The sequence below is a fragment of the Halichoerus grypus genome, chromosome 15, assembly GCF_964656455.1.
Source record: "Halichoerus grypus chromosome 15, mHalGry1.hap1.1, whole genome shotgun sequence".
NCBI classification, from domain to species: Eukaryota; Metazoa; Chordata; class Mammalia; order Carnivora; family Phocidae; genus Halichoerus; species Halichoerus grypus.
Window position 1 is genome coordinate 17,032,787 of NC_135726.1, and position 24,692 is coordinate 17,057,478.

Consider the following 24,692-nt stretch of genomic DNA (forward strand, 5'->3'; position numbering starts at 1 on the left):
CTTCGGCTCAGGTCATGATCCAAGGGTCCTGGGATCGAGCCCCGCATGGGCTCCCTGCTCCGCGGGAAGCCTGCTTCTCCCTCTCCCACTCCCCCTGCTTGTGTTCCCTCCCTCGCTGTGTCTCTCTCTGTCAAATAAATAAATAAAATCTTTAAAAATGAATAAATAAATAAAAATAAAAAAATAAAGGTGAAGGGAGATCCCAGGAGGTCTGCTGTGCAAGAGATAACTAGTCCAGATTAGAGAAGACTCAGGGAGAGATGTCTCCAAGAAGATCAAATCAATAGAATATCGAGTGTATTCAAATACACTGAAAGGAGACTTAAACAACTGGGAGAGAATTAGTGCTGGGGCTCGATCCCAGGACCCGGATATCGTGACCTGAGCTGAAGGCAGACACTTAACCATCTGAGCCACCCAGGTGCCCTGTAAGCAGTTTTAGAAAAAAATACTGTTTTAGAAAAATGGCAAGAGAATGAGTTTCTGTGAAAAAGAAGTTCATTAAGGTTTCATCTCCAAATCTAACCTCCTCAATCTCCACAAAGGCAGAGATTAGTCACAATCAGGTTTTACAGTCAAATGCTAAAGACCCTGACCCGAAGGAAACTGGATACCAAAGTAACAGAAACATTTTATTTCTTACCACCTGCTCCTTCCAGAATGCCCCGGACTACTGCCTGAACACCACTGGGTCTCATCAACCTTTCGGAGAGCAGCTGTCCACATAGACGCCGAAGCCAAGCTGGGGCCCGACACCTAACGTGTGTCTTCTCATCTGTGCAGGACTGAAAAAGGAAGAAAAAGACATGAATTCAGTGTCAGTGAAATAGTTAGATGTGTAGAAATCATTAAAATATGTAAATATATACTGAGTCATACTGACAATTAACAGTATGATAAACAGACTTAGGAGAGCAGCATTTTTTTCCAAAAAGAAACCTCCTTCAGCATCACTTCTAAGAAAGTAGAAATACCATGAAACTTCAAGTGAAATATCAAGTGAAATTTCAAACCCAGAAACAGACAAACACATAGGTGAATAAAGTATAGATTTCAGAAACACAAAGTTGATGTAACCAATCTCTGAATGCAGTCCTTCCAATCAAATCTAGCTTCCATACAAGAGCCCTATGATCATTACTCACCGCTAAGAGCACAGGCCGTGGCAGGAAGAGGGCGCGCTAGTCCTTGCCTCCACGGTCTCAGCTACTCTGACCCCCTGTGGCACAGCAGTTTCAAAAAAGAGTGGAATTTCTTCAAGCACTCCTTTTCAAGAGCTTTGTGGAGCCACCATGAACAAAAGAGACTTGAGGTCTCTTGTTTTGGGTCTAGAATGCGAACTATGTTGCTGTTAATCGTGGTATGTAACTACGTGAACATAAAAATTAGTGACAGAAACATTTAATCCTAACTAGCCTGTCCTCTCTCTTTTATTTAAGGAGGACTAATAATTACCACTTATTGAGGGGGTTATAATTTGCCAGGCACTGTGCTAAATAACTCTCACATAATCTCAAAACAGACTTGCAGGAGTTATTATCCAATCATTAAGGAAACTGAGGGATGGAAAGGTTTACTAATTCACATAACTGCATGCTGGGGTGTGGTGACCTCCAGAGTATGCTGACCTCCAGAGCCTCTGCTTTTCACCATGCTCTTAATAATGCATTGATTTAATCTGGCAAACTGTGGAGTCATCCAGAGAAGTGGAGCGTGAGGCCAGAGGGGCTCCATGGGAGGCTACAGTAATATTCTAGAGATGAGATGAAAATGACTTCATCTAGGAGATATCTTTGTACCCAGCTTCAGCTGGTCCTTGTACCTGACCTGCCACTAATTCCTTTGGCCCCTCACTCTTCACTCGGCTATAGTCATAACTGAAGGTAGATACTATAAGCAAGTAGGTAACTCCATCTACATCAAATTAAAACATTTCAGATAAATAATTATTTTTAAGGAAAAAAGGAACTATCTTATACCTAGCAGAAAATATACTATTGTGTTTTCAAACAAAGGAGATAAAAATAGTCCCAATGATAGTTCTAATATTAATGTCTTGACTATATATATTCCATTCAAAGAACAAGATGTCTAAATATTTCTGCCAGAAGAATGTATTGTCAAACAGCCAAATTTTAGTATTAAAAAAAAGGAGTTCCAGTTTCAGAATGAATAAAATATATTTTCAATAAAATTGCCATATTCTAGTTAAATTTAAAAAATGAACAAAAATTCAAAATAAACAAATAAAATGGCCATATTCTTGGAAAAAGTGGCCATCATTCCATTAACAGAAAAATCCTTAAAAATTATCCTAACGGGGGGCGCCTGGGTGGCTCAGTCATTAAGCGTCTGCCTTCGGCTCAGGTCATGATCCCGGTCCTAGGATTGAGCCCCACGTCGGTCTCCCTGCTCAGAGGGAAAGCCTGCTTCTCCCTCTACCACTGCCCCTGCTTGTATTCCCTCTCTCGCTGGTCAAATAAATAAATAAAATCTTTTAAAAAAAAAATTATCCTAACGGTCAGGGTGCCTGGCTGGCTCAGTTGTTAGAGCATTCAACTCTTGATCTTGGGGTTGTAGTTTCAAGCCCCATGCTGGGTGTGGAGATTACTTAAACATAAAATCTTGAAAAAAAAAATTATCCTAAGGGTCAGTGTAACTTAGTTTTACAAATAATCAAAGACTCAAGTAGATTATCAAATTTCCCAGGAGAAGATAACACTCTGCACATTACCATTAATGATTCACCCACAAGAGTCCCCAGGCCTGCATACCTGGGGTGGTCCTCCCTGGAGGATAAGTAATTCTCGGACTGCTAATGGTTGATAGACTTGATCCAAGATGTCTCTCAAGGCCTCCCTAGATAGCATTCTTTCCTCTTCTGTTAAAACCTAAAAGAAGCATGTACTTGGCTTTAGCAGGCAATAGAAGGTAATGTTTACAATCCTGTACAAAAACACTGATGAGAGGACAGGAGAGCAGGCTTCTTTCGCCTCTTGACTCCCTTCCACCTGGAGGAAGTATTAATACTAAAATGCTCCTGGCCCCCTCTGCATCCCCTCACTCACTTCTGGGCAGGAGATCTAAGGCACTTACCTTATTGGTGAGTTTGGAATAAACTTACTTACTGGTGAGTGTTGGCATGTACAACTTGGCTCGTTCCTCTTCTACGTCTTGGGAGCAAGTGCATGTTCTGCTCTGCTCTTCCTTGCTGTAGATTTTACAGAGGCATATCCCCTGCCACGGGGGAGCAGAAGGTGCTGCAGTTTTCCAGCACTCCTTAAAACTGGGTGAGTAGTAAGCGTGTGCAGCTCTGGAATGCACTGTTAGGAAACCCAACTGTCTCCATCAATAAGCTATATCCCCAACTTTGCACTTAGGAGCAATAGAGATGACATTTTGAGTTTTTATCTCACTTAATCGGTTAGCTTTTAACTCTTTCAGAAGCTGGGCAGCAAAGAGGGGTGCTATTTGTTAGGTCCCCTTGAACCTCAACAGTACTGTTCCCCTCAGTAACTCGGTAAAGCAGTCAGGATTGTGCCCATTACCATTTAGCAACGTGAAGCACATGCACTGCTTAGAGCAGCTCGTAATGCTGGGACTTGCCCAGCTGCAAAACATGCACCCCCTGTGTTTCCCCTTCTGTCAACTTCTCTTGCCTTCCTACTTGGTCCTTTCTCTGTGCTTCCCTTTTCTCCCTCCTGCTCGACACTCTGGGGCACTGCTTAGGTAATAGTAATAAGACCTGTGAACCCCCCCATCTCAGGGAACTGCAGGCAGTAGGCACGGATAGAAATGCCAAGACTCACACCCTGTAGTAAAGAGCACAGTGCCCTGCTCCCCGTAACATGATGCCACTGGGGGAGCTCATAATTTCATGTCACTGCTCGGATGATAGAAGCTTTTAGACAAATGTTTGTGAACATACGCAGGAAAGAAAAAAGAAAAGAGAGCAAACAGAAAAGACACAAGATTAAAGGGTGACACAGAGAGGTGACAGAGAAATGCGGTGGGTGGGCATTATGAATCTGGCTGCAGGGGCTAAGGAATTAGCCCACATCCGAGACACACTGACCTTCGATACAATTATATCTTAACAACTTCTTCTGGCTAGGCTCCTATGCTGATGCTGGTGGTCTTCTCATGAGGGACTAGTGGCCCCTGCTATGTTGTCTTGTCTCTTCAGTTAATGTCTTATGCTTCTGTAACCTCCACAGCACCTTTACAATCCAGGTACTCAAATCCTTACTACATCAGCAAAAAAACAGGCCAATACCCCTAACAGCTAATAATAACAATGAACACTGATTGAATTATGCAGTGTACCCAGTGCTTTACCTACTTCATTTAATCTTCCCAAGAACTTAATGAAGGAGAGATGAATAGTTTAAAATATTAGTAGTAATTACTTTTTGATGAGCACTACTGGGGATTGGGCTAGGTACTTTACACACATTATCCTTAATCCTCACAACCACCTTCCAAGGCAGGTATCATTATACACATTTTATTAAAAAAGAAACAGAGGCAAAAAAAAAAAAGAGAGAGAAAGAAAGAAAAGAAACAGACTCAAAGAAAGAGCCTGCAATAGTTGTCACAAAATGACAAGAAGAAACAGGCGAAATGGACTCTAAGCGTGCTGAGGACCAGCATCTAATAAATGAAGCTCCAGCCATCTAAAAAGATTCATTTATGGGCGCCTGGGTGGCTCAGATGGTTAAGCGTCTGCCTTCGGCTCAGGTCATGATCTCAGGGTCCTGGGATCGAGTCCCGCATCGGGCTTCCTGCTCCTTGGGAGCCTGCTTCTCCCTCTGCCTCTCTCTCTCTCTGTCTCTCATGAATAAATACATAAAATCTTAAAAAAAATAAAAAAAAATAAAAAAAAAAAGATTCATTTATCCACTAGATATGCTTTGGCATTCAACAGGAATTCTAGGTCTTTCCAACAACCCTTTTCCAAAGAACTAAGAGCCATCTTTTATAACCACACATACAAATATACACACATTTCACAAAGACACACACACACTCGGTGTGTGTTTACCTCTTCCTCAGGCTTTAGTGGTTTTCTCTTGGTTGGACAGAATCCCAGCTGGCACAGACCTGCAGCAATATCCCCAAAATGGCGGCAGAAAACCAAGCTCCCCAGAGATGGGTGACGTGCAACATTCAGAAGAACCCTGCAGCTGCTGTACAGTCTCCGGGTCGCGTGAGGAGGAGCGTCGAGACACACCACATCCTGAACAATGGCCCCAAACTCAGTTCTGCATCTCAAAGGGACTCCAACTCCAGGCATGAGATAGGGGCAAACACCCAAGGTGACTACAAACTGCAAGGCTGACTGGACAGTCTTCTGCTGGGAGATGCTAAGTGTATCTGGGCTCAGGGCAGGAGCAGCTTCTGGAGTCCTCAGGTTGGGTTTGCCTGGATTGAAATTAGCTGCGAGGCGCATCATGGTTTCCTTCAAGCACAACAGCAACAATAAGGCTTGAGAGGTAAAACTCCAGGTGACATCCACAGAGTTTTGTGGCCATTCTGCCTTATTAGCAATTTCATCCCTTAGGAATTTGAGTTTCTTCCAGTGAGGATCCTTCAGCAATTTGTCCTCCAAAGCAGACAGGTTAGAATTTAAAGTAACCAACAGGACATCATGTTTTGTGATCTGTAGTGAACCTGAGTCCGATCCTTTTGAAGGGAAAAAAAAAAAAAAAGGGATCACATACATGGGAAACAAACTGTAGTTCTCTCTGTGTGGAACGCCGTCCCCACTCCAGCTCACTCTGGGGCCTGGCCCAGATGTCACTGCCCCTGGAAAGCCTCCCCCAGTTGGGCCACCCAAGCACAGCCAGAAATCAAGACCACATTTTCTGCCTTCCCAAAGTACTTTGGGATGTAGTTAGAATGATGTACCTAACGCATTATACTTCATCTAGTTTGTTTCTATTCCCCATGCGTTCTGAGGGCAGAGGCCATGTCTAGTCATTTTACTGGGCTTGAATTATAGCCAGAACTGAAAAATAAAAGGCTGAATATTTACCACAGAAGATTCATTCAAACTGTTCTAGGTGCCAGGGATAAAGCACTGAACAAAACAAAGTCTCTTCCCTCATGGGACTTATATTCTAGTGCGGCAGATCACAAAATACAGCCCTAGGTTCAGAGGCATTCATTTAATCACCTTTCCCCAACAAAATATCTATTTTCAATTCCTACCCCGACCCTTCCTAAAATGGTCTTTTCTGCCCTCTACTGGTGAAGGAGGCTTAAATGCTCACAACAACTCCCTCCTTGAAACACACCCATCTCTCAAGGGCCTCAAGGGCCTCAAGGGCCATCCCTCCAAGTGCCTCCACTGCCAGCTCCTTCTCCACCAGGGCTTCTCCTGAATTCTGCACTCTCTTCCTCGAGGATCTTCTCCAGGCCCATGTCTTTAAAAACCACCTATAAGCTACCAACTACAAAATTTGTATCCCCAGCCCATGTTGACCCTCTATCAGCTGCAAGGTGGATCATGGTTTAAGTAAAAATCATGGGATAAGTAAAAAGAAAATCACATTATAGTCAATTGTTAAAACCAGAGAGACAGAGAAAATCTTGGAAGCAGCCAGAAAAATATGAAGCACTATATATGAGGGATGGTGCTGTAAATGACTGTGAACTTATGAACAACAACTGCTAAAAGATGGTAGAAAAACATCTTTAAAATACTGAGGGGCACCTGGGTGACTCAGTCAGTTAAGTGTCCAACTCTTGATTTCGGGTCATGTCATGATCTCAGGGTCATCATCTCAGGGTCGTGAAAAGAAGCCCCGTGTCGGGCCCCCCTCTGGGTATGAAGCCGGCTTAAGGTTTTCTCTCCACCAGGGCACCTGGGTGGCTCCATCAGCTAAGCGATAGACTCTTGGTTTTGGCTCAGGTTGTGATCTCAGGGTTGTGAGATCGAGCCCGGCATCAGGCTTCATGCTCAGCATGGAGTCCACTTGTCCCTCTCCCTCTGCCCCTTCCACCGCCCTCTCTCTCTCTCAAATAAATAATAAAATCTTAAAAAAAAAAAAAAATTCTCTCTCTCCCTTTGCCCCTCCCCCACTGCTTATGACACTTTCTCAAAAAAATAAAATACTGACATAAGAAATAAAATGTCAACTCGGAATTCTAGATCTAGTAAAAATAACCTTCAAAAATGAAAATAAAGACATTTTGGATCAAGGAAAACCAAGAGAACTGTCAGCAGGCCTGCACTACAAACAAATGGTAAAGGAAATTCTTCAAGCTGAAGGAAAATAATACTAGATGGAAACTGGGATCTTCAGGAAGGAATGAAGAACATCAGAAATGGTAAATATGTAGGTAAATATAAAAGACTAATTTTTCTCTTAATTTCTTCAAATACATATATGTCTAAGGCAAAATCTATAAAATGGGATTTATAACTTCTGTAGATAAAATAAACATGAAAATCATAGTAGCATAGAGGCGCTTGAGTGGCTCAGTTGGTTAAGTGTCTACCTTTAGCTCAGGTCATGATCTTGGGGTCCTGGGATCGAGCCTCACACCTGGCTCTCTGCTCAACGGGGAGTTTGCTTCTCCCTCTCACTTTCCCTCTCCCTCTGTGCTCTCTCTCTCTCAAATATATAAATTAAATCTTTAAAAAAAAATCATAGCATAAAGCCCAAGTGGGGATATGGGAGCTATAAAATGACCCTTATGGGCACCTGGGTGGCTCAGTTGGTTAGGCTTTCGGCTCAGGTCATGATCCCGAACGTCTATCATATGCTACTTTTGTGTAAGAAAGGAAACAAATATAAAATACATTATTTGCTTTTATTGTCCAAAAGGCAGTGAAAGAACAAATTAAAAAGTAAAATGAGTTATGTACAGAGAGAACAGTGGGGAAGAGCTAGGGACAAAGTTATCCAGTTTTAGAGTTTTTGTTTTGGAACCCTATATATGTTTTTCATAGTTAAAAAAATTAAATAAAAAAGTTTTTCAAAATAATTCCTAAAAATCAAAAACATACAAATGGATCTAATAACTCTGTACTTCGGCTCAGGTCATGATCCCGGGGTCCTGGAATTGAGCCCCACATCAGACTCTGCTCAGCGGGGAGCCTGCTTCTCCCTCTCCCTCTTCATTCCCCCTGCCTGTGCTCTCCTGCTTGTTGTCAAATGAATAAATAAACAGAATCTTTAAAAAAATAAAATAAATAAAATAAAATGACCCTTATAGTTGCAAGGTTCGTAACTGTTACGTGAGGTAGTATCAATATTAATTCTAATTAAAAATTAGAAAAATTAAGGACGTGTATTGTGATTCCAGGACAACTACTAAAAATACAATGCAAAACGGAGGGTTATGGTTAGAAAACCATAATAAAATGTTGACAATGTAAATGAATACAAGAAGTAACACACTTCAAAACTAAACTTAAAACACCTTCTAAGAAACAAATTAGAAAAGATTAAAATGGAATGATAACTAAATGAGCACTCAGTAGGGGCGCCTGGGTGGCTCAGTTGTTAAGCGCCTGCCTTTGGCTCAGTCATGATCCCAGGGTCCTGGGATCGAGCCCCACATCGGACTCCCTGCTCAACGGAAGCCTGCTTCTCCCTCTCCCACTCCCCCTGCTTGCGTTCCTTCTCTCACGTTCTCTCTCTCTCTGTCAAATAAATAAAAATAAAATCTTTAAAAAAAAAAATTAAAAAGTGATCAGCAGTGCATTACTTATAATAATGTAAAATAAGAAATACATATTCAGTAACAGGAGATGGATGAGTAAATAACCGTCTACCTGTACCTAACATACTATATGTAAGTGTAGTATTTTATTATTTATTATCTCTTCACCAACTAGAATAAAAGCTGTTTGAGGACAGGAATGTTGCTCTGTTTTGTTCATTGTTGTATTCTCCTTGCCTGGAACAAGGCCTGTCAGATAATGTAGTATTTGTTCAAACTAGGTAGTAGTTGAATGAATGAATAATGGAATATTTGTCGCCATTAAGTTATGTCAAGGGGCGCCTGGCTGGCTCAGTTGGTACAGCATCTGACTCTTGATCTTGGGGTGATAAGTTCGAGCCCCACATTAAAAAAAAAAAAGTTTCATTGAATATTATTTAATGACATGTTCATTAAGTACATTCTAAAGTGAACAGAGGGGTGGGACACCTGGGTGGCTCAGTGGGTTAAGCATCTGCGTCCAGTTCAGGTCATGGTCCCAGGGTCCTGGGATCAAGTCCCATGTCAAGCTCCTTGCTCAGCGGGGAGCCTGTTTCTCCCTCTGTCTGCTGCTCCCCCTGTTTGTGCGCTCTCTCTCTCTCTGTCAAATAAATAAATAAAATCTTTAAAAAAAAAAATAAAGTGAACAGTGTATGAAATACTATATGAGCAAAAGATATGAACACTACAGAAAAAGAAATGCAAATGACTTCTAAACATAAAAATATGATCAACCTTGCTCGTCACAGAAAAGTAAATTAAAACTATACTGAAATAGCACTTCCCATTTATCAACTGGCTAAAATCCAAAAGTTTTATAACACATTATGTGGCAAGGTTTTGGGAAATCACGCACTGTCATACATTGCTGGAAGAAACGAAAATGGTAACATTCTTGAAGAGAGCAATTTGGCAATATCTAGCAAAATTACATACGTATTTAACGTTTGGCCCAGCAATCCCGCTTTTTAGGAATCTATCTTACAGATAAATACACAGGCAAAAATGCAAAATGACATATACACAAGGCTATTCATTGTAGTGCTTCTTGTATTTACAAAACACCTGAGGGGCGCCTGGGTGGCTCAGTGGTTAAGCGTCTGCCTTCAGCTCAGGTCATGATCCCAGGGTCCTGGGATCGAGCCCCGCATTGGGCTCCCTGCTCTGCGAGAAGCCTGCTTCTCCCTCTCCCACTCCCCCTGCTTGTGTTCCCTCTTCCACTGTGTCTCTCTCTGTCAAATAAATAAATAAAATCTTTAAAACAAAACAAAACACCTGAGACAACCCACATGTCCATTAAAAGAGAACTGACTGAATAAACAATAGTATATCCAGATAATGGCATGCTTCTAAAAGAGGAAAATTGCTGTGAACCACTATGTAGTAATCTCTAAGACATATTAAATATTAAAAGTAAGGTATAAAAGAATGTCTATCATATGCTACTTTTGTGTAAGAAAGGAAACAAATATAAAATACATTATTTGCTTTTATTGTCCAAAAGGCAGTGAAAGAACAAATTAAAAAGTAAAATGAGTTATGTACAGAGAGAAGAAAACAGTGGTGAGGAGCTAGGGACAAAGTTATCCAGTTTTAGAGTTTTTGTTTTGGAACCCTATATATGTTTTTTGTTTTTGTTTTTTAAAGATTTTATTTATTTATTTGACAGAGAGAGAGAGAGCGAGAGCAGGAACACAAGCAGGGGGAGTGGGAGAGGGAGAAGCAGGCCTCCTGCTGAGCAGGGAGCCCGACGCGGGGCTCGATCCCAGGACCCTGGGATCATGACCTGAGCCGAAGACAGACGCTTAACGACTGAGCCACCCAGGCGCCCCCCTATATATGTTTTTCATAGTTAAAAAAATTAAAATTTTTTTTCAAAATAATTCCTAAAAATCAAAAACATACAAATGGATCTAATAACTCTGTACTTTATGTCCAAGGTTGTCAAACTACGATCGGCAGATCAAATCTGGCCCACCACGTTTTCCATAAAGTTTTATTGGAACACAGTCATGCCCATTTATTTATATATTATCTATGGCTGCTTTCAAGCCACAACAGCAGAACTGAGTAATTGTAACTATATGGGTCACAGAGCCCAAAATATTTACTGTCTGCTCCTTTACAGAAAAAGTATGCAGACTCCTGCTCTATACCAAGTTAGCAGCATAAATGCAGAGAATTATTTCAAGTGACTTGAAATATAGAACTTTAGGAGCACCTGGGTGGTTCAGTTGGTAGGGTACAGAGATTACTTAAAAATAAAATCCTTAAAAAAAAAAAAAGAACTTTATATATCCTGGGGACAACAAACAAACAAAAATCCCCCAAAATAAGTAGGTTTGTTGATGATGGTGATATAGGATTTGTTATTTTATTTTATTTTAAATATTTTATTTATTTATTTGAGAGAGAGAGACACAGCAAGAGAGGGAACACAAACAGGGGGAGTGGGAGAGGGAGAAGCAGGCTTCCCGCGGAGCAGGGAGCCCGATGCGGGGCTCGATCCCAGGACCCTGGGATCACGACCCGAGCCGAAGGCAGCCGCTTAATGACTGAGCCACCCAGGTGCCCCTAGGATTTGTTATTTTAAAATATTATATGCATGTGGGTGAATGTGTTAAGCACATACTTATATATGTGTGTGTGTGTATATATATGAAATAAGTAAATGTCATTAATTTCATTGGAACCAGTATTTTCAGATAAAAGAAATACAAATATAAAAACATAAAATACAGAAGAATGGCTAGGTGGACAAATATGTGATAAAGAATCTTGGTCATGGTATATGGGTTTTCACTGTAAAATTCTGTTTGCTTTTCTGTAAGACTGAAAATTTTCATAATGAAATGTTAGGAAAAATTTAAACTCCATCTTTTTTCATTTTAATTGGGATATCAGTAAGAACTGTGGATTTATGTTTTGTTTTCTGAAAATCCACATATTTCATACCTCTAATAATTGAAAAAGTCTGTAAGCAATGACACCAGGGACAATGAATATGCCTAGTATCCATAGTATAGTCTCTAAATACTACTTCTCCTTAGGGGGCGCCTGGGTGGCTCAGTAGGTTGAGCGTCTGACTCTTGATTTCATCTCAGGGTTGTAGGATCAAGCCCTTTGTTGGGCTCTGCGCTGAGTGTGGAGACTGCTTGAGAGTCTCTCTGCTTCTCTGCCCTCCCACCCCTGCCCACTCGTGCTCTCTCACTCTCTCTCTAATAAGTAAATAAATACCACTTCTCCTTAAAGACAGCAGTTTTCAAGAACGGGGCAAGAAATGTATAAGATGAGTCTGGGACATCTTGTCATGCCTGAAAGCAAGAAGGCTATCAAAGGCTACTAGGGTCATGTCAAGGAGCCCAAGAGCCAATTTGGAGTGGCTCCCACAAGCCATAAAGGCGACAATTTGAGTATCAAGAATAATGAGTACAATTTTTGAAACATATCCTATACACAAAAAAAATCTATTAGCTCATAATAAAACAAAGAAATTACTTCATTCGTTACATTTGAAGATTAAGACACTATTATTCTGAAAACTGATCAATAAAGGAATACTACGAACGGGTTATTAAAATATGTACATGTATATACACATATAGAAAACGATCTTAAAGGTTATACTTCAAAGTATTAAGTGATGACCTCTGGGTGGTAGGGCTATGGGTGATTTTTCTTTTTCGCTTAATTATATTTAAAAGATTTTTCTAGAGTGAATATGTATAGTTTCTGTACTTAAAAGAGTTGTTTTAAGGTTATAAAACAGTATATAATCTATCCATTTTTATCAAAAAGAAAAATATTTCCCAAAATGCAATCTCCAGATAGTGGAGATTAAGGTCATTTTATTTTTCTTCTTTTAGTTTCCCTATATTTTTAAAAACTTTACAATAAGGAATATCAACTACTTCTATAAAGAAAAAGGAACATAACACTACTTGTTAAGAATAATGAGAATCAGAAGAGTAAGAATTTTTCAGTACTTCTCTAAGACCATCCAGGGCAAGTGTTCTGATTCAGTAGCATGAGTATCTGGTTCCTTTAGCTAGTATGTACCTGAAAAGGAAATGACTGCTCTCCTAACTTGTCACCACTAACCATTAAGATCACTAAACAACCTCTAAGTGACTTCCTGCAACTTTATAAGATCTTTGAACCCAAACATGGGACACAAAGAAAATAATTTAAAACAAAAGCTATTAGCTGTTTTTCAAGAGCCCCTTAATAAAGTAGTCTTCTCTGCCCTCTACTGGTGATAAATAAAATCTACTTGAAAATAACAAAGGAATCCCTGAAAGCTGCTTTCAAAATGGGGTATAAGGATTCATGTTTTGATGGGTTTCAGATCCTCAGGGAGTCTGCAAGTTCAAAACTATTTTCATATTAATACTCAGCCACTATTTGCCTTTTACGGTCTCATTCTCTCATGAGTGTACCAACTATGAAAAGTTCATTGAGCTCAGATTCCACATCCCAACTAACCTTTAAGAAATTACCTCTTGTTCAGATTCAGTACAGCATGAAAAAATATTCACAATTATCTGAAAAGGCAATTGAGTTCTTCCTTTTCCAACTACATATCTGAGTCTAGATTTTCTTCATCTATTTCAATCAAAACAAACTATCATGACAGACTAAACAGAGAAGCAAATATGAAAATCCAGCTGTCTTCTAATAAGCCAGATGCTAAAGAGATTTGCAAAAATCAAAACAATGCCACTCTTCCTGATAAGTTAGCTCTTGATCACTACACTACACGACGCAGCCTCCAAATGCTACTCTATGTACCTAAAACCACCCCTCTCACACTTCAGGAAATGCTGCCCTTATGGACAGCATTATTTAATCTTCCCAATTTCAATGCCTATGCTTTGTGACATTTAAAAGCAGACTTTACAGTTTGTGTGGTACTTTTTATTATGTTCAAAGTGCAAAGCAATACGGCATGCAAAAATAAGTGTGGTGCAGCTTATGGACAAATTATCAAAATTTCCGGCCCCTTCCTGACAATGTAATTCAAATTTAATGAGAGAGTTCAGTGAATCTATATATAGTATAGAAACTTACAGTTAGGAAAACTGTTGCTGAGATGGTCTCCATTTCTTACAAATAAAGCTTCACTAAAATGACAAACCCCTGGGGCACCTGGGTAGCTCAGTCAGTTAAGCATCCGACTCTTGATTTCAGCTCAGGTCATGATCTCAGGGTCGTGGAATTGAGCCCCGCATTGGGCTCTGTGCAGAGTCTATTTGAGATTCTCTCTCCTTCTCCCTCTGCCCCTCTCCACCCCTCGAAATAATAAATCTTTTTTAAAAAAAAATTGACAAAACCCTTCCAAATGCTGCTTAACACATTTCCTAACAACAGAGGTGGAGATACTATTAATTGCCCCATGATGAAGAATAGAAATGGAAGGCAGAGGAAGAGAAAAAGCTTAACGAGGCAGACATTTCATGGCTCAAAAGTGAAAGACCATTGGCATCCTCCTTCCTTTCCGTCTATGTAATTCCCACTGAGACTGAATTCCTCTTCCTCTCGTAGACTTCCACGGCTCCACTCCTGATGACTCCTCCTCTATCCAATTGCTATCTGTACCATCCTTTCACCACGGGCATTATCCCACCATGTTGAATCTCTCTTGGTCTATATGCATAGTACCATCTCCCCAAACAGACAAGACACTTGGGAGCATAAACGTTTATGTAATTTTGTTTCTCCAGTAGCAGTAAGGTCAGGCTACTATATACCGATGACTCCCAGCGAATATTACCTCAAAGGGAGTCAATTTAAAGGCAAATAAAAATAGTTTAATCCAGCTGGATGTAATTTTAACCAGTACTTTCATCCGGACTCCTCAATACCCTCCGTCCATCAGGGACATCTGAATACTCATAACGCACAGATTTTTTTAACACCGTCAGCAGCTGGTATGATAAAAGGAAAGAGCAGGCAGATGCACACAATATATAATACACTGTATGTGCAGAATTGTATCATTTTACCACAGTACATATTCTTTTTCAAACAGGAATGCTTGAATTCCTGTATGTTAAATGAGTACATGTATGTATGTAACCCCACCACATATTCTTCAAGATTTAGAGAGGGTCTTTTTTTTTTTTTTAAGATTTTATTTATTTGTCAGGGGGGGGGGCACAAGCAGGGGGAGCGGCAGGCAGAGGGAGAGGGAGAAGCAGGCTCCCCGCTGAGCCAGGAGCCCCACGTGGGGCTCGATCCCAGGACCCCGGGATCATGACCTGAGCCGAAGGCAGACACTTAACTCGCTGAGCCACCCAGGAGCCCCTAGAGAGGGTCTTGTATAAATGTGCTTTGTGATACATGATTACCTCCAGATTTTTTTGCTCATTTAACCTCGTCCTCAGTCATTTCTAGTTGAGTTGCTAGACAAGTGACCTCTCAATTAGCAAGTTAAAACTATGTTTTGCAGTTTACTTCTTCATTGGGGCAAAGTAGTATAGTTATCGTACTATAGTGGAAGACACCTGAGTTCAAATCCTGGCTCTATCAAAAAAAAAGTATCCAAAATATATAAAGAACTTATACAACTCAACACCCAAAAAACAAGTAATCTAATTTAAAAATGGGCAGAAGACATGAACAAACATTTCTCCAAAAAAGACATCCAGGGACGCCTGGCTGGCTCAGTTGGAAGAGTAAGTGTTGAGTCACGCCTGATCTCGGGGATGTGAGTTTGGGCCCTACGTTGGGTGTAGACATTACTAAAAAAGTTAAATAGGGGTGCCTGGGTGGCTCAGTCGTTAAGCATCTGCCTTCGGCTCAGGTCATGATCCCAGGGTTCTGGGATCGAGCCCCGCATCGGGCTCCCTGCTCCGCGGGAAGCCTGCTTCTCCCTCTCCCACTCCCCCTGCTTGTGTTCCCTCTCTCGCTATGTCTCTCTCTGTCAAATAAAAAAAAAATAAAGTTAAAAAAACTTAAAAAAAAAAAGATATCGAGGGTGCCGGGGTGGCTCAGATCATGATCCCAGGGTCCTAGGATCGAGTCCCGAATTAGGCTCCCTGCTAAGCAGGGAGTCTGCTTCTCCCTCTGCCTCTGGCCTCCCCTCTGCTTGTGCTCTCTCTCACTCAAAATAAATAAATAAAATCTTTAAGAAAAAAAAAGATATCTAGATGGCCAACAGACACAAAAAGATACTCAACATCACTCATCATCAGGGAAATGCAAATCAAAACTACAATAAGCTATCACTTCACACCTGTCACGATGGCTAAAATAAACACAAGAAAGAACAAGTGTTGGTGAGGATGTCAAGAGAAAGGAACCCTTGTGCACTGTTGGTGGGAATGCAAACTGGTGCAGCCACTATAGAACTAAACACTATGAAGTTTCCTCAAAACATTAAAAATAGAACTACTCTACAATCCAATAATCACACTACTGGGTATTTACCCAAAGAATACGAAAACACTAATTCAAAAGGATATAAGCACCCCTATGTTTATTGCAGCATTATTTACAGTAGCCCAATTATGGGAGCAGCCCAAGTGCTATCCATCAATAAATGAATGGATAAAGAAGATGTGGGGTGTGTGTGTATGAATATTATTCAACCATAAAAAAGAATGAAATCTTGCCATGTGCAACAATATGGATGGAGGTAGAGAGTATAATGCTAAGCAAAATAAGTCAGAGATAGACAAATACCATATGATCTCACTCATATGTGGAATTTAAGAAAGAAACGAAAAACACAAGCAAAGGAGAGAGAGACAAACCAAGAAACAGACTCTTAACTATAGAGAACAAACTGATAGTTACCAGAGGGGAGGTGGGTGGAGGGCTGGGTGATACAGGTGATGGGGATTAAGGAGTACACTTGTTGTGATGATCACCAGGTGGTGTATGCAATTGAATCACTATATTGTACACCTGAAACTAATGTAACACTGTATATTAACTATACTGGAACTTAAAATAAAAAAATAAATTAAAAAACATCCGGAGGTGCCTGGGTCCTGGGATGGAGCCCCGTTGGGCTGCCTGCTCAGCAGGGAATCCGCTTCTCCCTCTTCCTCTGCCTCTCCCTCCAGCTTGTTCCTTCTCTCTCGCTCTCTTTCTCTCTCTCAAATAAATAAATAATTTAAAAAACAACAACAAAAAACCCAACCTGGCTATGGCTGTTTGGCTAAGTGGACAGAGCATGCCACTCTTGATCTTGGGGTGGTGAGTTCAAGTCCCACATTGCGCATACAGCCTACTTAAAAAATTAAAAAATACCCTGGTTCCGGGTGCCTGAGCAGCTCAGTCGGCTGAGCATCTGCCGCTGGCTCGAGTGGTGATCCCAGGGTCCTGGGATCAAGCCCAGCATCAAGCTCCCTGTTCAGCCGGGAGTCTGCTTCTCCCTCTCACTCTCCCTCTGTGCTCTCTAATAAATGAAATCTTAAAAATATATATATATATCCTGGCTCTACCACTTACTAGACTGACATTATACCAACTTCCAATGCACCTGAGCCTTGGTTCCTCATATGTAAAATGAAATACAAGTAATACCTATCTCATGGAACTGTCGTGAGAATGAAATAATATACACGTAAACAGCATACTATTGGGCCTGATACTTAGTAGGCACTCAATTACTGTTATTAATGACTTCTTTTCACTTCTCCCAGATATGGTACAATGTTTGTGGGAATTTTTGCATTTGGAGGGCGGGTATCTCAAAATCACTTGGAACATCACTTCATGGCCCTTCATGTACCTTACCCTGCTCACCCTACAAACCCCTTCCTGCACATTATACAGTCCTATCTCTTGTGTCCTTTCTCAAAGCTTCAGATAACATCAGAGGCTCCATACTGAATAATTTGCCTTGGTTTGAGAATGGAGTTCGGCAGACCTCCGTTCTGGGTCTGTGTTCCGCCCCTAATTTGACCACATGATCTGGGGCAGGTTACTTAATCCCTTCAGTGAGCCTTAAGTGTCCTCAGGTGTAAAAGGAGACTGCGAGGCTCAACCACTGCCACGGTCCCTTCAGATTCTCAACTGGGAAGATCTTGTTAACTCACCACGAAAGATTAAAAGTGACTGTATATCCCTAATACTCTCCCGAAACCCAGCTCAAACGCCACTGCTTCCTTTTTCTCTACGCCTCGGAATTCTGTACAAATCTCCAGCGTCCACATTAGACCCTGCGCACTCAAGAGGTTGGACCTCACTTTCCGCGTCAGGAGCGCCTACCCTTTTGGAAGCTCTTGCCGCAGTCCCTACCTCAGAGGGTGACAGTCAGGACTGAATGGAACCGTGTACCCAGGGCGCTTAATAGTGAGTGCCTGGCACAAGGTAAGCGCTCAAGAGACGTCGGTTACCATCAGTATTGAGCGGATCCCATTCCCTTCCTGAGCTTCGGCTTCCTCAAGTAAAATGAGGCTGGACCGACAATGCCCAAAGCCCCCAGGAGCGGGGCGGGGCAGCCTCAGAGCTGGGGGTCCCAAGGAGGGCCTGAGGGGCGCACACTACGGAAGGCAGGGCAGCCCGGGAAGACTGGCGGCCCTGAGAGTGCAGCCCGGCGCCGAGATCCGTCCTCTCACCTCCCGGGCTCAGCAGCAGCTTCAGCGCCTCCAAAATGCTCTCCAGACCGCACGTTTCCAGAGCCTCGCCGCCCGCAGCCCGTTGGGGGGCCGCCATGATTGGAGTGGAACGCGCCACTGGCGACCTACTCAAGCCGCTCGGCGGACCGAAATCGCCGCCATATTGAATGTGGCGGAAGGCCCTAGGGGCGGGGCCCGATGTAAGGGGCGGGGCCTGTGGGGCGGGGCCGACTCGAGGGGTTGGGCGTTTCACAAATACTATCTCAGGCCGCTTTTACTGTCCTGAGGGAAAAAAACAGCTAACACAGCCTGCCTACACGCACAATTTCAGAAATTCAATATGATTAACCACTAAATAAAGAATAAGGAACAGAGAGGTACAGTAGTTGATCATGAAATAATACGTATCAGTATGAAAATAAGTGGATAGGGAAGCACTAAAAGACAGTGAAGTAAGCAGATGCTGTGCCTATTATAATGAAGTTTGGATACACATAACAATATTCAACTGAATACTGTTGAATTTCTTTGTGAGTGATATTTAAAAACAAGTGCTGGAGTGCCTAGCTGGCTCAGTTGGTAGAGCATGTGACTCCCCGCATTGGGCATGGAGTCTACTTTAAAAAAATAAAAATAGTGCTAAACACAAATGCATCCATTCTGAATAGCTACAAATATTGCTATTGGTGATACAATATCTGAAACGGACTAATTACAGTTCCCAATAAAATTTAAATCTTTGCTGGGCGCCTGGGTGGCTCAGTCGTTAAGTGTCTGCCTTCGGCTCAGGTCATGATCCTGGGGTCCTGGGATCGAGCCCCACATTGGGCTCCCTGCTAGGTGGGAAGCTGCTTCTCCCTCTCCCACTCCCCCTGCTTGTGTTCCCTCTCTCGCTGTGTCTTTCTCTGTCAAATAAAATATTTTTTTAAAAATTTAAATCTTTGCTCTATTTACATTCTTAGAAAATTCTGTGTATATTAAAATCATGCCTCCCACCCCCACCCACATAATGTTAACATGTAAAACAGCATTCGTTTCAGAGACCATCAGAGACAGGTTTTCACCTACGCGAATCCTGGTGGGACATCTTTTGTTTTTAAGATTTATTCATTTGAGAGAGAGAGAAGGGGGTGGAGAGAATCTCAAGCAGCATCCCAGCCGATATTGGAGCCCCATGCCAGGCCAATCCTACAACCCTGAGATCACTACATGCGGCTTAAACCCACCACCCTGAGATCAGGACCAGAGAGACACACAGGAGCCCCTCCTGGTGGGACATTCTAAACTCATGTTGTCCTCTCCCTTCACTAAAAGTCAATAATCTCTCATATTCTCAACCACCCCCACCACCCACTTTCAGAAAGTGCTCGCAAATAGACTGTCCTGCTTCTGCTTGAGATCCCCTGAGCTAGCCTGAGTTCACTCCTGAGGACAGCCCTTCAGCATTTAGCTGCTGGAAGTCTTAGGAAGTAGGACGGGCTCCACTGCCAGCCCCTTACCACTGAGAAAGAAGCTGGTGTTTAAACTCCTTTCTCAGCCCCCTCCTGGTCACTCCCAGGACTTCTGGCTCCAGGCCAAATCCATCAACCATTTCCTCCTCTCTAAAGTGAGTAGATAACAGAACCATTTTTTACAAAGCTATCCTAGGGAGTTAAAATGATACTGTTTTCAAGTATTTAGCAATATCTGCCACAGAGGGGATGCTTTAAAAATTGTACCTGTATCGGGGCGCCTGGGTGGCTCAGGTCATGATCCTGGAGTCCCGGGATCGAGTCCCGCGTCAGGTTCCCTGCTCAGCGGGGAGTGTGCTTCTCCCTCTGACCTTCTCCCCCTCATGCTCTCTCTCTCATTCTCTCTCTCTCAAATAAATAAAATCTTTAAAAAAATAAAAATAAAAATAAAAATTGTACCAGTATCTTACTCTCCATCTCCTCCTCAAATAAAATCCTGCCAAAATATCTTTAAATTGGAAAAAACATTTTTTTTTTTAAAGATTTTATTTATTTATTTGAGAGAGAGAGAATGAGAGACAGAGAGCATGAGAGGGAGGAGGGTCAGAGGGAGAAGCAGACTCCCTGCCGAGCAGGGAGCCCGATGCGGGACTCGATCCTGGGACTCCAGGATCATGACCTGAGCCGAAGGCAGTCGCTTAACCAACTGAGCCACCCAGGCGCCCCAGGAAAAAACATTTTTGAAGGGGAAATAAATGATCTATGAAATTACTACATCAGTCTTTTCATTGTGTTGTATATCTCACCCCAGACCTTGTCAGACAATTTTTCTGAAGTTATGTGTGTAATCAAATTCATTTTGGGGAATAAAAAATTTAAGGTCTCCCCGTAAGGGCCACCAGAAAAAAACAAGCCCCAAAACAAAAACAAAACTTTAAGGTCATTTCGAGATACTAAACATTCAGCAAAGTGGGTGTAAAGCATTGTGTGGGAAAGGCCAACCCCTAAGATTTGTGGGCAATGGGGTAGAAACACAAGTGGAGGCCTTCATGCCATATGCCTAAGTATTTCAAAGTATAAATCAAACTAGTAGACTGTTAAATAAAATATCTTCTATTCTCCTACTTTCAAAAATATACTAGGTTTGAATTGAGACTTATCAGACTTGGCCTCAGAGTTCCATACTGCATGTGGCAGTATATGGGGGAAGCCAGCCTCCCACCTCTGGCCTCACCCCTTTTTCTTCTCACTAGTGTCTCCATCCTGCATTCACACATGTGAACACCACAGCCTGGATGTGCACACACCCCTAAGAAACTACCACTTGGCCCCCCTAAGGTTAGGGGCACACACACAGGGAGCGTGGGTCACCTTCCAGAGGGCAGACCAAGTGAAGAGGCCCAGATAGCACTGGAAGCAGGCTAGGGATGGTTAGGGAATTCCAGAGTCCCAGAATTTGGGAGTGAGGTCTGGGAGGAAGGTGAGGATTTGGGGTGGGCAATTACCCTAGGACTGGCATATTCCTTGTCCATAAAGATACTCATCATGGAGGAGGCCAGGTGGGGGCCTGTAAAGCATGGGACCCAGGGTGGGGACCCTACTAGCCAAGTCTAAGGACGGTACTGGTGTGGGATTTAGAAAAGATTATTATAAGAAGGGCCCCAGAGCTGAGAATCCTTTATCCCAAAGTGTTATGGCACCAGATTTTATCATTTGGGTGCTAAAGGCTCAGATGCCACAAAAATGACACACCTATGTTCAAAAGCAGTGTCATAAAAGTCTTATAAAATTTTTCCAGCAAAAAAATATATCCCACATAGAACATTGGATGCATCTTATAATAGGATGTTGGAGGAATGCCTAGAGTCTATAAGGTTATAAATATAAGCTCTGCATCCGAAAAAAAAGGAAGCATTCTCAAGATTCTCCTGCCCTAAAATCATTAAAATTGGCTTTTAATTACCCTACTTCCTTAGAATCCGGTATTTACACTTAGAGGATTTTAGTTTATAGAACTGGATTCTGGCAGCCCCTTCCTTGGTTTGCTCTGGGCAGCTTTGTTAAAACACTTAAGCACAGCTGGGAGGCTCCCTAGCAAATATGCTGTTAAATATCCATCAGAACCAATATGCACGAGAGCTACATGAGGGAGGATGCTGCTTCCCTGAAACGAACCATAACGGGCTGTTCAAGACACACACAGAGGTCTGTATTCACGGAAGCTGGATTCCATTGATTTAAACACGACCAACAAGGAGCCCATTATCAGGGACTTGAGGGACAGCAGTTGAACATCTTATCCAAGCTGGCTGGGACTGCTTGCCTCAACCCAGAGAACTAACAAGGCTAATGGCACCCAACGGTTATCAGTGGCTGTTTTACAGAAACATAACTCCCAGTAAAGACCCCAGCAAATTAAAAGTTCTTATGGGTACTGCGCCCCTTATTCTATAATAAAAACAAGAGCTCACATTTAACAAGCACTGCCATGTGCCAAGCACTCTTCTAAATGCTTTATACATATCAACTCAGTGTTCACAACCACCCTATGAAGTAGGTCCAATTCTCCCTTTGGACATAAGGAAACTGAGGTAGAGAAAGATAAAGTAACTTGCCTAAGCCCACAGGTGGAAAGGACAGAAATCAGGATTTGAACTCAGGCAGCATGGCTCCCGTGTGTCTTCTCCAAATATGACCTCGTCAGACCTCGTCAGTACCGGTGGAACCAGCAAGAAGGAAACGTGCCAACACCTCCTCTGTTGTCTTTCTCACAAGTCTCATTTACTGACTGCTGTAGCCCTCTGCACGTGGTCGGTACTTTGTAAACGGTTTATTTTCTATAGAACCATTTTATTTGTCCTCATGGTATTATATCTTTCCCTGACCTTATTGTGGTAAGATATGCACAAAATAATGCCAAACCCAGTGTCATGATGTCTATTTTCTTCTGAGGGTTTTATAGTTTTCGCCCTTACATTTTGAGTCTTTGATCCATTTTGAGTTTATTTCTTGTATATGGTGTAACAGTACGTCTAATTTCATTCTTTTGCGCATAGACACCCAGTGTTCCCAGCACCATTTGTTGAAAACACGGTCCTTTTGGCAGAGCATAAGGAAAATAGTGACATTAAATAGCGATAGAACAGGACAGATGGCAGCTACACTTGTGAACATAGCGTAATGCATAAACTTGCCAAATCACTAAGTTGTACACCTAAAACTAATGTAACATTGTGTCAGCTATACTCAGTGTGTGTGTGTGTGTGTGTGTGTGTGTGTGTGTGTGTGTGTGTGTGTGTGTGTGTGTGGTCATCTTGGTACTATCAAAAAAACCTTGCCTTTTCTCACTGAATGGTCTTAGCACCCTTGTAGAGTATCATTCGACTATCTAAGGGTTTACTTCTGGCTTCCATATTTCTCTTTATAACTTTTTATTTTGGAATACTTTAAACCTGAAAAAAAAAGTTGAAAGGCTAGTACATGAACACTTGCATACCCTTCACCTGATTTAGTCATTATGAACATTTCATCACATTTGCCTGTGTGCTACCACTCTTGACGTACTTTTTTGTTAAACCTTTGATTTGCACACGTCACAACTTTTATCTCTGAATTCATCATTTATCTCCTAATAAGGTTCTCCTAGTGAACTATGTCCCCAAGAAAACTAGTATTTATTCAGGAATATCATCTACTCTAAGATCCGTATTAAAATTTGACCAATTTCCAGGTCACCTGGGTGGCTCAGTCAGTTAAGCATCTGACTTTGGCTCAGGTCATGATCCTGGAGTCCTGGGATGGAGAGCCCCATGTCACCTCAGGCTCCCTGCTGAGCGGGGAGTCTGCTTCTCCTTCTCCCTCTGCCCCTCCCCCTGCTTGTGCTTTCTAATAAAAACCTTTTTTTTTTTTTTTTTAAAGATTTTTATTTATTTGACAGAGAGAGCACAAGCAGAAGGAGAGAGGAGGAGAAGCAGGCTCCCTGCTGAGCAAGGAGCCCGATGTGGGACTCGATCCCAGGACTCTGGGATCATGACCCAGGCCGAAGGCAGCCGCTTAACCAACTGAGCCACCCAGGCGGTCCCTCTAAAAAAAATCTTTTTTTTTTTTTTTTTAAAGATTTTATTTATTTGACAGAGAGAGACACAGCGAGAGAGGGAACACAAGCAGGGGGAGTGGGAGAGGGAGAAGCAGGCTTCCCGCGGAGCAGGGAGCCCGATGCGGGGCTCGATCCCAGGACCCTGGGATCATGACCTGAGCCGAAGGCAGACGCTTAACGACTGACTGAGCCACCCAGGCACCCCTCTAATAAAAATCTTAAAAAAAAATTTGCCCAATTTTTCTTTAAAAAAAGTCTTTTATGGATTTTAAATTTTCGCTCCTGGACCAAATCTAGGTCTATACCTTGGCAGCTTCTCAAACTATACATAGAACTACCAATATAACCTAGCAATTCGACTCCTGGGTAGATAGCCAGAATTGAAAAGTTTCAGTATGCCAGTGTTCAATGCGGCATCATTCACAACAGCCACAAGGCAGAAACAACCCAAGATGAACGGATAAGTAACACGTGGTGTATATACACACAATGAAGTATGCAGTCCTGACATGTGCTGCAATACCCTAGGAACCATGAGGCCAGGTGAAACAAGCCAAGTTTAAAAGGACACGTATTACAGGACACCACTTACATGAAATACCTAGCAGAGTCAAATTCATGAGCACAGCAAGCAGAATGGAAGTCACCGGGGCTGGGAGGGGAGGGGAGGGAACAGGGAGTTACTTATTGCCCATGGTTACAGAATTTGTTTGGAATGATGCAGAGGTTCTGGAAACAGAGGTGATGGTTACACATTTTGGATGTACTTAGTATCACTGAACTGTACCCTTGAAAGTAATACATTCAGTTGAAACTATCCTTCATAGTCTTATCTTTTCCTGCGCTAGTGAAATATGG

At 42.1% G+C, this 24,692-nt stretch overlaps 1 protein-coding gene across 2 annotated transcripts in view; it reads right to left on the bottom strand.

The window, feature by feature from the left end:
* Positions 1–18,470, bottom strand: part of TANGO6 (transport and golgi organization 6 homolog) — a 185,713-nt gene extending 167,243 nt beyond the window's left edge. Inside the window, exons 1-4 of one of the 2 annotated variants that reach the window (XM_078062515.1) lie at positions 18,288–18,470; positions 5,045–5,685; positions 2,775–2,891; positions 644–785 (exon numbers count right to left, since the gene is read on the bottom strand). In XM_078062515.1, the coding sequence (XP_077918641.1) occupies positions 644–785; positions 2,775–2,891; positions 5,045–5,685; positions 18,288–18,384 (997 nt within the window). In that variant the 5' untranslated portion in view covers positions 18,385–18,470. Of the gene's footprint in view, positions 1–643; positions 786–2,774; positions 2,892–5,044; positions 5,686–17,967; positions 18,222–18,287 lie in introns of those variants that run through there. The other variant, XM_078062516.1, reaches the window with a different exon arrangement.
* Between the last annotated feature and the right edge of the window lie 6,222 nt (positions 18,471–24,692).